This window comes from Leptosomus discolor, chromosome 18 (genome assembly GCF_034619465.1).
Source record: "Leptosomus discolor isolate bLepDis1 chromosome 18, bLepDis1.hap2, whole genome shotgun sequence".
Classification (NCBI taxonomy): domain Eukaryota; kingdom Metazoa; phylum Chordata; class Aves; order Leptosomiformes; family Leptosomidae; genus Leptosomus; species Leptosomus discolor.
Window position 1 is genome coordinate 9,620,489 of NC_141408.1, and position 15,735 is coordinate 9,636,223.

Genomic DNA, 15,735 nt, shown 5'->3' on the forward strand with positions numbered 1-15,735 from the left:
TTTAAGAGCTCGCCCTCGCCACGTGATGCGGGCCCGTGCGTCACCCGGGGGCAAAGGGCGCCTGTTGCCGTGGAGACGCGCCCTCATGGCTGCGCGCTCGCAGGTAGGCCCGGCCCCAGCGTCGCCGTCCCAGGACCGGCGGCTCTAAATAGCTCCGACGCGGCTCCGCCGGGCCGAGGGAGCCCCCGGGGACCGCAGCCGGGAGCAGCCGCCGTGCTGGGCGGCGCTGCTGGGGCTCCCGCTGCCGGGGCCTGGCAGCCGTCGGCCTTTTCCTGAGAGATCGCCCAGCGCGGCTCGGGGCCTCGGGGCAGGCGGGCCGGGGGGCAGCCAGGCCCCTTCAGCCGCCGGGGGGCGGGCGGCGGCGGGTGGGCTGCGCGTCCTTCTCTGCCTCGGACTGCCCTGGCCCAGCGCCGGGACGCTTTAGGCCAGAGCCTCTTCGTGTTGTCAGCTGTGTGCCCCCCCGCCCCCGGTCCCCTTCCACGGGATCTCTTTCCTCATGGGGGTATCTGAGAGACACCCGTGTGGGTTGAGAAACCCTTTGTTCCGAGAACGTGTAAAAAACACATTCCAAAAGTTGCTGAGGATGCCTTCCCTTGGCCTCATTGCAGGGTTGAGACAGACCGCCCAGGTAAACTATCCTGGTTATAGTATCTGTGGTGACCTGAATGTTTTCCCACTGTCTCCTGTTCTTTTTTGTCTTGCTTCCAGTCATGAGGCCAATGCCAACGAGATGAATACTATCTTGCCAGCAGTAGCAGAAGAGCTTTTGAAAGAGATCAAAAAGGCTTTTCAGGAGACCTCACACGGTAGGTAAACAAAAGACAGAACTATCCCAGCCCGCAGTGGGCCAGCGGGCTGTCAGACTTCAGGTAGCAGCGAGGGTTGTTGGCCTCCCCTGGTTTGCATCTTCTGCAGACTCTGTTGTGTAAGGGGTGGCCTTCACCTTCAGGAGCGGCAAGTCCTATCGGGTGTTTCCAGCCTTTGTGGCCCGGTCTGGAGACAACACAAAGGGGTTTGAAGCACCGATAATGAGGAGCAGCCCCCTTCTAAAAGTCAGGCCCTTTCAAAAATGAGACCAGGTTGGTCACTTTTTTTTTGATGTGGGGCCTGGGACAATCCTGCTTGCTTAGAGCTTGTAGCGTAAGTGGTTGTATTTGAGGGATGATAATTTACATACTTCTAGGTAGGCATTTTGCTGTGCCTGCCCTACTGCTGTTTTTATAGACTCACTAATTTCAAAACTGGAGTTGAAATGTTCGTTAAAACGATCACTGACCGGCAGAGGGTGCTGTGTCAGTGATCCCCGGGCAAAGAACAACTTCCCTGTTGCTTGAATGGAGCAAGCATAAGCCAACAGTTAAACCTTGGCCAATTCTAGCAGCTAGTTAAGAACAATCACCTTCGTTGCACTTTGGATTACTAACATAGTTCTGTGATTTGTGGTGAAAGAATATTTACTGTTTGCATTTACTTGATAAGTAGCCCAGAATGGTTCTTCTTAAGGAAAGTGTCTATTTAAGGAATATTTTTAACTGCACTAAAACCAACGAAATAAACATTCAGAAAAGTCAATCTGAGCATTACAATTGAGTGGGGAATGAGCGTAGACTTGATGTCTAAACTGTCAGAGTGACCACATTGGCAGCTTTTTGGCATACTTGCAGTATGGCTCCTGTCAGGTTAGAGTAGGTCCAAAATCTACATGTGACTTTTTAAAAAGAGCTTTATGAATCCTGTTGTAAACTGAAAAAAAGGAAAAAAAAAAAAAAAAGTCAGCATTCTGTTTAAGATCCTCTGATCCTTAAAGCACTAAAACAGCACTAGGACGTGCACTGAAACATAACTGTAGAAACAAACTGATCGATCATTTTGGAGCATGAGGTTAGAATAAAGTTGGAAAAGTCAAACCAACAGCATAAGTCATAGAGAATATTTTGAATTGTTGAACCAAAGGATTTTAAAGTCAAAAGTTCTGGTCTTCCAGTGGAATACAGAGACATAGTACACTGTGTCCCATTAGTGATAACGGAAAGATCAGATTGGATGATCAGAGCCTAAGCTGTTAGCTACAACAAACAGACTAATTTTCTTAAGTATAATTTTCCATCTTAACAAGAAGTTCCAGTAAGTGAAGACATTATGTTTCTGGGTGCTGTATAAAAAGCTATAAACCAGTGGCGCCCTGCAAGACTATGCTGGGAAAAGAACAACTTTTTTAAAGTTTTGATGCCAGAGTTCTCAATTCATGCCAAGAAAGTTTCAGGGAAACCAATATATGTATTTTTAACCAACTTCTTAAAGTGGCAGAGTAAGATGTTGAGGCCACGTGCCTTTGCTTGCATACTTATAAAAGCAGCATATTATAAAAGTAAGTACATTTGGCCTTCTGTATTTCCTTTTAAAATGGAGCCCTGTGGTTCTGATTGCTGTGCTTGATAAGTGCCTTAGCGCTACCATAGCAGCTCATTTTGCTGCTCCTTGTTGCTTTTTGGTGGCTAGAGAGGATGGCTAGAGCACTTTGGCCCTGTGTGGCCTCTGGGCGTCCATTAGGGAGACTAGCCTCCCTGGGATGTTGGTGTCTCTCACAGTGGGGAAGTTCAGCAAAATCACGCTTCATTTTCTTTTTGTTGCAGTCCCCGATGACCTGCTGCTGGGGTAAGTATCATTTGCTTCAGCTCTTGTCCCAAGTGTCCTGCTAATGGGCAGCTGATATTCTACTCTGGTCATAGTACCGTTATTTTTTCCCTGTGTTTGACCAGGACATGTTTCTCATGCGGAGTTGCTACGTGGTTTTGCTGCTAATGGGAATGAAGGTCCAAAGAGACGATCTCAAGGGTTTTTCCAGAGATTCATGAAATTATCTCTGTATCGCTGAATCTCCTGTGATTACTCGCTCTAATTTGGGTGGATTAAACATGCAGAAACCCAGAATGTTTAACCTGAGCTCTGAGTCCACCCTCAGATCTGCAATGAGTTTTCTGTGAGAGTGGACAGTGATTCATGCCGCTGGAGTGCTGCATCTGCGCTGTGTTCATACCATTGTGAGCAGCAGCATCCTGAGATCCCTTCTTCTGTTTGGGCCATGGGCATGTGTGACAGAGAGGGAGAAGTGAATGTATCATCTCTCTGCACAAGGGAATTGTTAACTTGAAGATTACTCTCAGAGTTTTCTTCTATTTAGAAGTCTCACGTCAGCTTCACCACCCTTGCGTTGATCGAAGCTTGTGAATATCTTCCAAGCAGTCTTCTAAGAGATCCAAATGTCACTTCTGCAGCCCTCACTAATTGCTGTTGAAGGTAGAGAAGAGTGAGAAAGGCTTTTCAGATTCATCTTTGACTTTATGTTCCTGCCTACCTGTAGTTTAGCCAGGAGAGGAGATCATCAGGAACCCTTCAGGCCTTAATATCTTTGGGTCTAAAGTTATCTAACATAACACTTGTGAAATGTATGCATGCCGGCTCCCTCTTTGGGGACCACAATGGCCTTTGAAGGGTGGGGGATTATATTTGACAAGTCTCATAACTTTTTGTTTCCTTCTTGTCATAAAAGGGAAGAGGAGGAAAGAAATTCCCTTGTTAAGTTTAGTAACAGTTGGGTGGTAACTCTTGGCAGTCAGATTTCTATGAATTCTCTGTGACCAGAGGCTCAGAAGTATTCTGATTTAATTTCTGAATCTCTTCCAAATCTGTGTAGTCCTCGAATTTCCTTTTTGCATTCTCCTTACTTATTTCCTGTTAGACTGATCGAAGTATATACATGGAAAAAGAATTGCCCAAATTTGAAAGAGTTACTGAAATTCGTGAAACTCAGTCCCAAACCTAATCATTAAGGAATGTCTTACGTTGCGTGTTCCCCCACCCACCTCCTCTCAGTCCTCAGATGAAGCCAGTCCTTATTGCCCTGAGTTTGTGCAACTGAAGTTTTGATCTTCCTGGAACAAGTCTGTCTGCTTGGCTTGTTATCAATGAGATTGACTCAGACGCATAGGTCAGCCATGCTGCTGAGACGCCAGGGCTCTGCCTTGGCTCTTTGTGGCTTCACTGGAGCTGGAAAAGTTCCTCTGCTTTCTCCTGCTCATGTTTCGTACTATCTTTTCATTACTGCTGATTTTCTTGTTGTTTACCCTTGTAACTAATCTAGACTACACAGATTTTTCTCAGTGGGTATAAGGTCTGTAAAGTAACTGAGTTGCCCCTGAGCTCTTTGGAACGCATTCAGAGCAGCTGGGTCTACAGGTTTAGAATAACTTTTAAGCTGATGGGCTGTCTGGACAATAGGCCAAAGGTACAGATGTCCGTATTTGACATACAGCTCATCACACACCCTTGCATGGCATCAGGAGGAGATAAAATCCTCCTGGCAGGGCTGTGCAGACCATGAGTATGTAGATGGACATTACTGTGCCTACAGGACTCGCAGCTCTTGATTCTTCCGCTTGCTTGTGTGGAATTTTACAGCACCGAGCACGGCAGCGGTCAGAAACCAGCGTGTGCCTCCGTGGTGCCGCCTCACAGCACTGAGGCTGAGCAGAGAGTTGTGCAGAGGCTGTGTTTTGCAGGAAGCAAACATGTACACGAGCAAATCTGGCTACCCTCTTCTTTACCCCATCTCAGGCACTCTCTGATCCATAAATGCTGTGCAGTGGTACGTCCTGCATGGTGATGTGTCCTGCTTGGAAGGAAAGGAAAGGGAAAGGGTTTTTAGGGAGGGTGGAGTGACACAAGGCATGTGCTGTCCCTGGGTGTTGATCTGGAATAAATTTGCTGTCTCTGAGCCCTGCTGGTATCTGGATTACAGACGTAAACCTACTGCTATCCAGTGGCTCCTTGTGCAGTGGAGTGTCTTCAGTATTTCCCTGATGGTCTTTAGCTTCCTATTGATGTGTTTTGGTGGGTAGAGAAAGAATAATTTATACCTCTGTTGTGACTGTGATCGAGAAGGTGCGATCACTACAAAATGACTCATTCGTTCTCCGGGGTTTAAACCAGTTTCCCTGGGATGAGGAAGGAGCCCTACTGCTGCATTTCCTATTGCTCAAGGAGCTGTGTATCATCCTTGCTCTCTCCTTGCTCCGAGGCATGATGTGTGGGCCATGACTGGAGGTGGGATTCAAGACCAACTGATCAATAATCTGATCCAGGGCAACTCACCCAGGACAGCCTGTATGTACACTTAAGGAGTCCCAAAGCACAAGCCCCTTTTCTGCTCAGCATTAGCAAGTCTGCCCCCTGCCCTTTTGTTTACCCGGTGCTGCCTCCACTAAAATCCCTGTTTAGGCTCGCTGTGCCACGTGACAGTTTCACATTTTACTGCAACGAGGATAATTGGGCTGCGTCTGTGACAGTGCCTGTTCCCTGTAACCTCTGCTGGATCCCCAGCACTGTGCATCCCCCAGGGTTTCCTTCCTGCATCTTCTCTTTGCCAGCACGTCTTGCTTTTGCTGCCAGAGGTGCAGATTCCCCTGAAGAAGACCTAGTGTATTTAGGGTGCTGGGCAGAAGCAAAGTTTCCAGTTTCAGAGTCTAGATTCACTGCTTGATAAATTGGTTAAGCATCAGTGCTCTGTCTACACAGTTTGTGTCAGAAGAACTACGGGAATACTAACAAAAAAGCTGATCAGATCACTGTAAAGACAACCTGTGTCTCTTACTTCACTACACTCCCTTTGCAATAATCGGTGATCTGTAAAGGGACTGTCAAGCCAGAAATGCTGCTCAAAGAAAACTCCTCACCTACATGGCTAACACTGTGTCACAGTTGGACTAAAAAAATCTCACATCTGTGTCTCTGATGCACTTTGTCTCATTTTAGTTCAGGACAGGAACCACTTCATGTCCTGTTTGTGCAGCAGGCAGCCAGAATAATGTTTGGGTCACAGTGCTACAGAAGAAACATAAGCTGTAATGTCCTCTGTAAGAAAAATCTTCAAAATGCTTTGTAATTAAATCTGAGTGGGATTTTGCAAAGAAATGTGGGACTGTTTGGGAGCAGCTTGGAAATGTGGAAGTTCTGTTAAGACTATCAAAACCCATGTGGATTCTCCAGGTAGCCTGTCCTTAAGGACTGAGTCCTGTCTGTCTTCCAGGAGAGCAATTGTCAGCTGAGATGGTCTCAGAGGGACAGGGCAGGGATCAGTGGCCATCTGCTGAAAGCCAGCAAAGCTGAGAATGACCAATGCACTTCATTGCTTGGTAGGGTAATCAATGGAGCTATAACTGGTTGGATTTTAGAGAAAAATGGGAACCTTTTGCTACAGGCCTTCTGGAATCCATAGGAGTCCTAAATCCTATGGATTAAGGCTAAACCAGGTGGTCGTCTTTTGTAGGGTGACCTAACTAGAGACATGTTCTCTTCCAGGCTGAAGTTCATATTTGGCCCATCTGCTGTCCCAGCGTTGGATTTGGTGGATCAGCGTTCTGTCACCCGAGTCACGTCCCCCAGCGGAAGGACAGCATACCAGGTACACACTGGTTTTCTCCTCTTCAGTCTTACTTTTTGATGGTTTCCAGTTGACATGCGAGCCAGTATTTTCCGAACTTGCAGAACGTGGAAGGGGACTTGGATAAACACAGAGAGAGTATCAGTGTTGTACAAACTCCTGAAGTGATACCGGAGAGCAGTAGCCACAGGCTACAACTGGAACAGCATGGCCATACTACCATTGTCTTTGTGGCTCCCAGCCAGTCAGAGATGACTTCTCACATGTTTGTGGGTATGGTCAGAAGGAAGTTTTCCATGGATAGCTAATTTTGCTTTATTATTTTCATCCTATCCAACAAAGGCAGTTCTTCCTCTTGACAAACTGTACACAACAGAGTGTTATCTGCCATCGCTGCGTTTCTTTCCCTATTGCGCTCCAAATCCTGTGTCCTGAGCACTCTTGACCTCTACTTGGCGATAGGATCCTTGCTGCCTGGGAGGAAGCAACGCGGGCCAAGTCCGTGGGTTTCATTCTAGTTCACTGTAGCCAAGTCTGTGAATCACAGAAACATCTTCATAAAATGGCATTTTAGGGAGAAGAGCTTACCTTAGCCCTAAAGGTCAAACTCCTCTTTGATCAGAGATGGAGCTGAGGCTCATTAGGTGAACAGAGGAGCCATTGGCACTTCTTTCAGACTTTTCTGTGGTATGGACAGTTCCTCGCCCTGCTGTGCCACAGCACTGGTGGCATCTCTGTTGGGGACAGTTTTCGTTCAGCGAGCGATTGACCAGCTGCGTCCAGCCTACGGGGTCACAGAGTCAGAGAGACACCGTGTGCTGTGCCCTAGCTGAGGCTGTATAAGCAGTGGGACCTTGTGTCCATACCATTTTGGTGAAGAAGCACCCAGTTCCTTCTGCTTAGCACTACTAACCCCCAGATAGCACAGCCCCCTCCATTGCTGAACCTGGTGCTGTGCTTTTTCACACACCAGAGAAGGGACAATCGCTTTGCTCACTGTTGTAGCAGCTAAGAGGAACATTTCCAAATATCCTCCTTGCAAAGGGCCTTCTCCCATTCACTGGAGGTGCTGAGATGCTTTGGGGTCATCTCGGGTAAGAGAAGAGCTGTGAAGCCAGGCCTGGGTAATGACACAAGTGTTTTTCACGTGTTCAGAGCTTGCATTGCTTGATTTGCACATGGAGTCTTTATCGCTTCTGGGGCCTTGGAGAGGACATCAGCCCCTCCAGAGAGGCATGATTCATAAACACACAGGGCTCAAGAACACAAGCTTTGATTTGAGTTGAGGGCTTTCCTGTAGATATTGGGTAAAGCCTAAGAAGCACTGCTTCCAGGACCCTTAGACAGCAGCTGCCTCACTAATTGAATGCTTAAAGGCTTTTTCTTTTTTACTGTTGCTTGGCTGAATATGCCACTGGGCAGAGAATGGTCACATTCTTCTTGTAGAGCTTTTTCTGGCCACACAGGCTAAGGCAGAGCTTTGCAGGCTGGGATGCACAGTCTTCACTTACCACCCTGTTTTGTGAAGGGTGAGGGGGGCTGCTTAGAACCTCTGGCCTTCCCAGGGAGTCTAAATGTGTGCTCACATGCTCACAGCTTTTCTGCAGCATGGTGGAGTTATCTGCATCTTAAGAGGCCTAATACTCATCTCTTAGATGCAGGAAGCCTCATGAGACCTGGAGGAGATCAGAAAAGCATGGTGAGGGCTTTGATGTGCTGGGTGCTGCCCTGACACTCTATTCTGGCCTGGGCATGGTCATTGCTGAACAGCGCTGCCTCAGACTGCCTCCGCACTGCCCAGCTCTCTCCCCTCCTGAAGTGAGGGGCCAGAAATTCCTGCCGGACGCAGTCCTGCAGTCACCAAGTGGGAGCCAATTGTTTAATATCTACTGATGGCCCCAACAGCTGGCTCTGCTGCTGCACGTTGGAAAGAACATGTGTCAGAACTGCTCTCCTCCAGCTTCTGCAGGTGGAGGGAGCCACCAGTTCCCCTGCGGGAACCCCTGGGCAGGCAAGTCAGGGCTGGTCAGCAGGAGCTGATGTAGGACAAGCCCAGCCTTCAGCCAGGCCCTCTGTAGCTGACGGGTACGATGTGAGCAGCCCCCCTGCATCACCCAGGGTCTGTGCCTGCGTCCTCCCAGCGGACAGGCAGCCTTCAGGAAGCTGTCCCTGCCTGCAGGTGCACGTGTGCTTCTGTGCTTTTGAGCAGCGTTCCTCTTTAGCGGAGCTTGATTGCTGATTAGGGCCATGCTGATGAGTTAATTAACAGAGGAATCCGAAGAGATATTTTCTCTGGGGGTGTGAGGCCGGTCCCATTGTGAAATTCTTCCTTAGCACAGCTGTCTGAGGTGCAGAAACAAAGAGCAGAGCCTCCCCTGAGGCCGCTGGCTGGAGCAGTGACAGGAACAGTCTGGGGCTGTAGAAACCGAAACACTGTAAGAGTAGTGAGGGTAGCGTCACTGGCTCCTCATTCCTCTGTGTGTGTGGTGCAGGCACGTATCCCAGCTCCATGCACTTCTCCCTCGGCAGAGAAGCGTGCCCAGTGCAATGGGGAGGGGACGCATCCGCTGGACACATGCACAGGGATCCCTTTCGCTTATTTCCCGGGAAGTCAGCTCCGCCGTTTGCACCCAGGTGAGGGTGAGGTAGGATGTGAGGTGGTGCTTTCACTTGCAGCTGGATCTGGAGAACTGTTCTCGCTGAGGCCATGAGGCTGGTCCTGTTGTGTAACTCCTTTGGGTTGTCATAGCCAAATCTGAGATGTTGATACTTCACAGGCTAAAATGTTGTTTTCATTCCGTAACCCCCAGCACATCTTGGGTACTGCTTCAGGGGAAAATGGCTCTGCTCAGACAGGCCCCAGGACTGCAGCCTGTAGTGCAGGCAGCTCTTGCCCTCGGGAACTGAGATGGGAGAAGAGTGAGCCCTCAGTCAAATAAAGCTATGATTTGCCTTTTAATGCCCGGTTTGCCTTTTAATGCCCCATTTGTCTTTTAATGCCCGGGCATTAGTGCCCTCGCTACTGCATACAGCAGTACCAAAGGGCTGATGTTACCTCAGTGTTGTTAATCATCCCAGAAGAGTTTGTATAATGCCTGCCTACGCTGCCAAGCCTTGTAACTCCAGGTCAGGGGTAAGTAAGTCTTACCTGCTGCAGAGATGGTGGATGCTGGCTGATGGTGGAGTTCGGCAGAAGTGTAAAGCGGTGAGCAGGAGGCAGTTGGGGCACCTATTAGCTATGCCTGAGTTGCAGAAATGCTGTGAGCTGTGGGAGTGAAGCCAGTTAGCAGGGGGAGAGGCAGTGCTTTAGCCCTCCTGCCAACTGTCACTCGCATTGCTCACATCCTGCACTTTTATTGGATTCTTCTTTTTTATGTCTTTTTTAATTAATTTCCTAGAACTGTATGGCAGCCTGCCGCACCGTGAAGGATTTGAGCATCAGGTCCTGGCAGAGACTGTGGTGCTGCCTAACTGCACGCTGGTGGCAGCAGGAGCTGCCATGGTGCCACAGCTGGCCCTCCCCGCCAGAAGGGACACCACCACCAAGGTGATTTTTCCTTGTTGTGCAGCCAGCGAGTGCCTGGAGATGAGGGCAGCAGAAGGAAATCTCACAGCATCTTAGGGCCAAGAGAGCACCCCAGTGCCTGGCTTGGCTGCAGCTGGCCAGAAACAGAGGCACCTTTTTCTCTCAGTCTTTGGATTTTAGATTCTGCCTTATTAGGCAGAAGCTGCATTGTTGCCATCTAGGTCAGGATGGGGGAGCGCAAAACTCAGGCCAAATCTGGCAGCGTCTGTGTCTTCCCCCCCTCCTCAAAGCAAAACACTTCTGAAGGAAAGGCACCATCGGAATACTTCATCTTGGAAAAAACAATCAAAGGGGCTAGAGAAAAACAAACTTATCACAAGTGAAACAAACTCAGCCTGGAGTATAAAGAGGGCCCAGAGTAAAGGCCAGACTGAAAAAAGAATGGTTTACCCTGAATTGGGAATGTGAGTCTTGTGTCCTAATCTGCTGGGAGTAAGGGGGATTATGAGGCATAGGCACTTCTGTGGGAGAGCTTAAAGTTGTGGACATTACCTGTGGAGCAAGGGGTGCAGTGAGGGCTCCAGGGGACAGGGGAAGGCTCCCCTTGCGGTGCAGCTCTGGGCTGGGAGGGGCGATGTTCCTCTGGGAGGACTTAGGAGTGCCAGAGGCATCCTGGAGGGGAGCAGCACTCTGCAGAGCTCCACTGTCTTTTCACTTCTTTGTGTTTATCTTTGGGTTTAGGTGTATGTGTGCCACAAACCTAACCAGAATCTAAAGCCTGGTATGGGAGAGGACTGTGGTGTGCCACCAGGGCCCAGAGGCTTGTGTGCAGAGGAGGGCACTGCTGGTGATTATACCTATGTAAATCCCCACCATTCTCTGGAATACCCAGGAAGAGTTAGTGCCAACTGTTGAGGCCACAGAGCTGACTGACACGAAGCACTTGCTTTTGCTGTGGCAGCTACAAGACGCATCGTGGCAAATACTCTGATAATTGTGTTCTGCTTCCCTCACCTGGCTGCCTGTATCCCGTGCCCATGGTGCAGAGGGAATATGCCTCAGTACCAGCCTTGCAGAGGAACAGCATGTGGGAAAAGGAGGCAGTGCTGTTCCCAAACCAGTGATGGAGCAGGGAGGCTTCTCTGGAGACTTCAACTTTGTTTATTCAGACAAAACTGATTCCAATAGATGCAGCTGGTTTGGGGATCAGAACAGCAAGAGCCTTTGCAGCCTCCAGCTGCTGGAGCTGGTTAGAAAAGGCTTCACTGCGGGTGCTCACTGCTGCTCTCCTTCCATCCCCAGGTCCGTGATGGCTCTGGATTCACAAATGAGCTTTCTTTGACAAAAGAATCTTTGTCATCTTCAGCTGTCCTTTGTCTGCTAGTACTGGGGGAGCTCGCTCGCTGGAGGGGCTGGCAGCTCGCTGTGCTGCCGGCTTGGGGAGATCAGGGGAGGGGGCTCTGTGCTCAGTGCTGCTGCCCTTTTCGTGATCTCTTAGCAGCAGACAAGTGACTGGAGCTGAGGTCTGCCGCAAGCACGGGTGTACATACGGGAGCGCTTCCTCGCCTGCAGGGAGAGAAGCATGTAGAGACTGTGAGAAAGCAGAGGAGCTTCAAGCTTAGGTGGGTTGATGCAGTGTTTGGGGACGCTTTTGTATTGCAGCGCCTGCTTGCCTGTTGCATGCTGTGAGTGATTGTGGAGAGGACATCGGGCCAGACACAGGAGTATCTGTTGGAGAGTTAGAGAAATGAAAAGTGAATGCTGGCTCTGACTCCTGCCCCTCCGGCTGCCTTTGTTTCAGGTCCTTGGGAGCTCAGGCAAACTCTACACCTGCTACAGTTCCTGCCACTTCTGCACGTGTCCTGCTTTTGGTTTTACTGTACTGCAGAAGAGCGAGAGCCTTCTGGTAAGTTGTCTGCTGTAACGTGGGGCCGGGACAGGGAGTTGGGGAGAAGGCTGTGCTCTGCTCCTTGAACCTGAGCAGCCTGAAGCTTCCAAGGGAGAAAACACATGAGTGTTGAGTTGGCCATCCAGGCTGTGCCTGACCCACTGCATAATCTGGCCTCTGGGAGTCATGGTATTTGGGTGGAGCTAGGCCTTAGAAGGGCTAGGGAAGGCTTTTGTTCTTAATTTACTGTTCTGACTCTCAAGGGATGGATAATCCCTGGTGTCTTGGAACAAGGGCTACTGCTGGTAATGGCACGGCCCCGTGGAGTCTGGCTGATGAAGTGGTGCCGTTCACCTCATGCCAGTGAGGAGGGCTCAGGGTGACGGATTGGTCTGCAATTGTGGGGAGGGCATCAAGAGCCAGTAACACTTTGCTGCGTGTCAGATCCCTGCATTACATTATCCTGATGGCAGAACTGGCCTGGGGCAACGGGAGCACCAGCCTGTGCCAGGGCCTGGCATGCCAAGAGGGAGCCGTGTTCCTGGGAGGGGCGAGCACTTCATGAGACCCGTTTGGGCCAGGACAGATTTTTGTAGCTTCCAGATAGCGCATGACATTCCTGCGTTGCTCCTGCTGTTAACTTGGCTGCGCTGTTATTTGCAGTGCAAACATATACTTGCTGTCTACCTCAGTCAGGCCATGGGAGCCTGCCAGGAACTATCTGTCTCCGAGGAGCAGCTCACAAGCATCTTACTGGCTGAAGAAGAGGATGAAGGATGAAGGATTTGGATCGCATGCGGATGTGCTTTCTGTGTACCCTTCTGGCTGTGTAGCTGGCACTTTTCATATCTACAAGGCTCACAAATGTTCATCGTGGCTGGCAGATTTCTTCCTATCCTGCAGCCAAGTGTGACATTAATTAGCAGCCTTGCACTGATAGATTAATTAATAAATGTTAAGAAGCCCGCGTTGACTTCAGTTTCATGTATTTAGGTTGTTCTTGGGATTTCTGAAGATGTTTGAACTAATCTGTAATATTAAGTGCTTGTGATGTGGGGATACAAACAGCAGGTCTCTTAGGGATCCATTAAACCTTGTTACCTTTGCTCGTGCTTTGACTAACCCCACCGTCCTTGCAGTGCCTGCGTGGCTTTGTGGAGTCGGCCTCTGACGGAGTGACGCTGCAGTGGCTCTTTGCAGTGGCTGCTCAGAGCAATTTCTGGTTCCCTGTACCAGGGGCTGGGGCAGGAACCCCTCAGCACCTCGAGACTGGTGACAGGTCTGTGCTTCCGCTGTGCTCACTGTAATACAGGACCTGTGGAAGCATCACCCTGGTTCCTGCACTTTGAAATCAACCCGTTTCAGACAAGTTGACCCCCTTATGCTGGCAGGCAAGGCAAGGCTGTCCCCATCAGACACGGGGGAAAGGAGACTGCTCCTCTCCCGTTCCACACACCAGCTGGGGAGCTGGGAACCAGCTTCTTCCAGCTCTGTGACTCCCTGCCCATGCTCAGAGTTTGGGTTCCTCCTTGATTACAGCACGGCCTCGTATGATACACTGTGTGAACACGACACCGCAAGAAATGACGAGGCACAGGCTGAGCCAGTTGTGTAGGTGGTAAATTAAGTGTTCTGTATGTAAATAACAGTTACTGCAAATACAAAATCTGAGCAACATGAGGAAAACACATCCATCCTATGTACATCAGAACGGTAATGAGTGATAGCTGAACAGCTACAGCTGCACTCGCTACAGGAAGTTCCTCTGCCATTTTGACTTCACATTTTTATAGAAACCTTCAGAGCTTTTTTTTTTGAGGGGGGCAAGGGACGTGTCCTATTTTTATTTTGCCTTGAAATGAGTTTGGCTCAGATCCACAAAGGCACTTCATGTGCCTAAAGACCATGGTGACCGGGGCTGTAGTTAATAATGGCTAACAACCCAGTGGCACAGTCGTGCTGAGGATACACCACATCTGTCTACAGGAATTCTGGCTCCTGAAAGGCATAGGAAAGGCAGCAGTCGTGGATGCCGAGCTGCAGTGCAAGCTGTCACATACGAGCAAGTGTTCTGGGACCGGCTCTCTCTGTATTGCAGCGCTGCATGTTTCACTCTGTTCGTACTGTCCGGAGTTTGATTCATTTTCAGCCAGCAGGCGAGGAGAGATTACATTCTTTGTTGTAAGGATAAATGTGGCTCGCAACCACTTTGCAACACTGCCAGACCTGCAGGTGAAACCCTGCTTGTTTCCAGCCCTGATTAACAGAAGGAACACAGCCAAAGGCAATACAGAAGGGAAGGAATGAAAGGAGGAGAGAGTCAAACCCTGCCCAAATGGCAGGAGGTGGCTGCATGTGTTAGCTGGACTATGACCAAGGCAGATGCAGCAAAGCTGAATGGGCTGTTAAAGGAGAAACGCTTGGGACAGTCCCTTTAACTATTCAGATTCTTCTTGCAAATGCCAGTGTCTGAGATACTGAGCTGTAGCTAAATTTGGACATTGCATAAACCTGTACAAACCCATCCAGGTGATTCACCCAGCTTTGGGGCTGGCTCTAACGGCTGAGCTGCTACACACACACGGCAGGAAAATCCGTCACTCCTGGTGAACCGTTCCCTGTCTGCGCGGCGGGCCCTAAGTCACACCTGCAGCTGCTGCCCACAGGTCACACCAGCTGGCACAGCAGATGCTGCAAGAACAGGATTTCTTCAGATCAGCTTTTCAGCTGATTTTACATCGTATTTGTCGTCATGTATGCCAGAGAAGTTAAACTCTTGGGGTCTTATATTACCTTCCTTTTAGTGCAATGCAGTTAAAAAAATAGAAAGCTGATTTCTATATGATTCAAGTAAAATTTATCAGGGACAAACTGCTCCAGGCATCACAGTCTGTCCACTGGATCTGTTCTTCAGGAACTGGCTGTGTTTAAATTTCCTTCCCTGCCACCTGGCTCTAAAAGGCCTGCTCCCTCTCGCTGTCTGCCTGCTCAAGTTACCACTGAAAACCACATTTATTACACATCCTTGCACACCAGCTTCTCACTGGTCGTGTGGTGATGCTGCTGGCATTGAGTGCTTCAGAGAGAGACAGTACCACTTCACCACGCAGGGACCTTTAGGCAAGACTCCCGTTTGGAAGAAGGCCACGACGTGATGGCAGGTCTGAGCTGGTCAAGACCAGCTGTGTCTCTGTACCACAGTCAGCTTTGGGGCATGAAGGAGGGAGGCTGGTGTTTTTCTGACTCCCTATTCTTCTCAGTTGTGGAATGAAACTGCTCTGCTAAACAAAGGACATGTCAGAAACGCTGGTTCATTTACCGCGGTGCACGTGCCGCCACGCAGTCTGGAGAAGTGGAGCTCGTGCTTCAGGAATGAATGCGCGGTTCTTTCTACCTTTGTCTAGTTTTGCCTGTCACAGTTACCTATGAAATTAGGTGCAGTAATTACTGAGCTGTGGTTGCAGGGTTATTAACGTGCAGTACAAATTAAGACTGCTCTGCTGTTGAGTGGGTTTTGTCCTTACAAAGGGCCAGGACTCCTGGCTAACTGCAGAGGCCAGGCTAGAGGTGAGCTTCTCCCTCAAAGAGCTTGGCCAAAATCAGATCACAATCAAGGCATTCTAGCTTCTCAAGCAACTTAACTCCTTTCCAGTGTCTTTTGCTACTGATGCAGGTCAAGATTAAAAAAAAAATAAAAAAAATAAAATTCACTATTAGAAAAAAAAACCCCACTCACAGCTTCTGGGGGTTACTGGGCTACAGAGCAACACTAGCAAGACCAAGTTTTAGGAATCCGGAGAGCTGCAGCATCCAGCCATCATAGCTACAACCTGCACTTCTGGAAGCACTGCAAGGCTGTCAAGTTTTGACTTGGGAGCAAAA

General features: G+C 49.3%; 1 protein-coding gene across 4 annotated transcripts; it reads left to right on the forward strand.

Annotated features, from left to right (window-relative positions):
- The first annotated feature begins 69 nt into the window (after window positions 1-69).
- On the forward strand, window positions 70-12,826 carry ZSWIM7 (zinc finger SWIM-type containing 7). 4 transcript variants are annotated; one of them, XM_086475486.1, is made up of 7 exons: window positions 70-103; window positions 709-806; window positions 2,634-2,655; window positions 6,358-6,460; window positions 9,838-9,986; window positions 11,767-11,871; window positions 12,517-12,826. In XM_086475486.1, exons 2-7 carry the CDS (start codon window positions 731-733, stop codon window positions 12,764-12,766), a joined length of 705 nt encoding a protein of 234 aa, XP_086331612.1. In that variant the 5' UTR covers window positions 70-103; window positions 709-730; the 3' UTR covers window positions 12,767-12,826. The 4 variants fall into 4 exon arrangements, with proteins under 4 accessions (XP_086331612.1, XP_086331614.1, XP_009953582.2 ...); XM_086475488.1 differs by lacking the exons at window positions 11,767-11,871; window positions 12,517-12,826 and adding an exon at window positions 10,707-10,911; XM_086475487.1 differs by lacking the exons at window positions 70-103; window positions 709-806 and adding an exon at window positions 1,009-1,079.
- Window positions 12,827-15,735: the final 2,909 nt, after the last annotated feature.

Bases quoted from the DNA above. Each gene is read 5' to 3' on its own strand.
- ZSWIM7 (XM_086475486.1), top strand. From the start codon at position 731: ATGAATACTATCTTGCCAGCAGTAGCAGAAGAGCTTTTGAAAGAGATC. The intron at 2,656-6,357 runs GTAAGTATCATT...GTTCTCTTCCAG, and splicing joins CCCGATGACCTGCTGCTGGG to GCTGAAGTTCATATTTGGCC. The intron at 9,987-11,766 runs GTGATTTTTCCT...CCTTTGTTTCAG, and splicing joins GAAGGGACACCACCACCAAG to GTCCTTGGGAGCTCAGGCAA.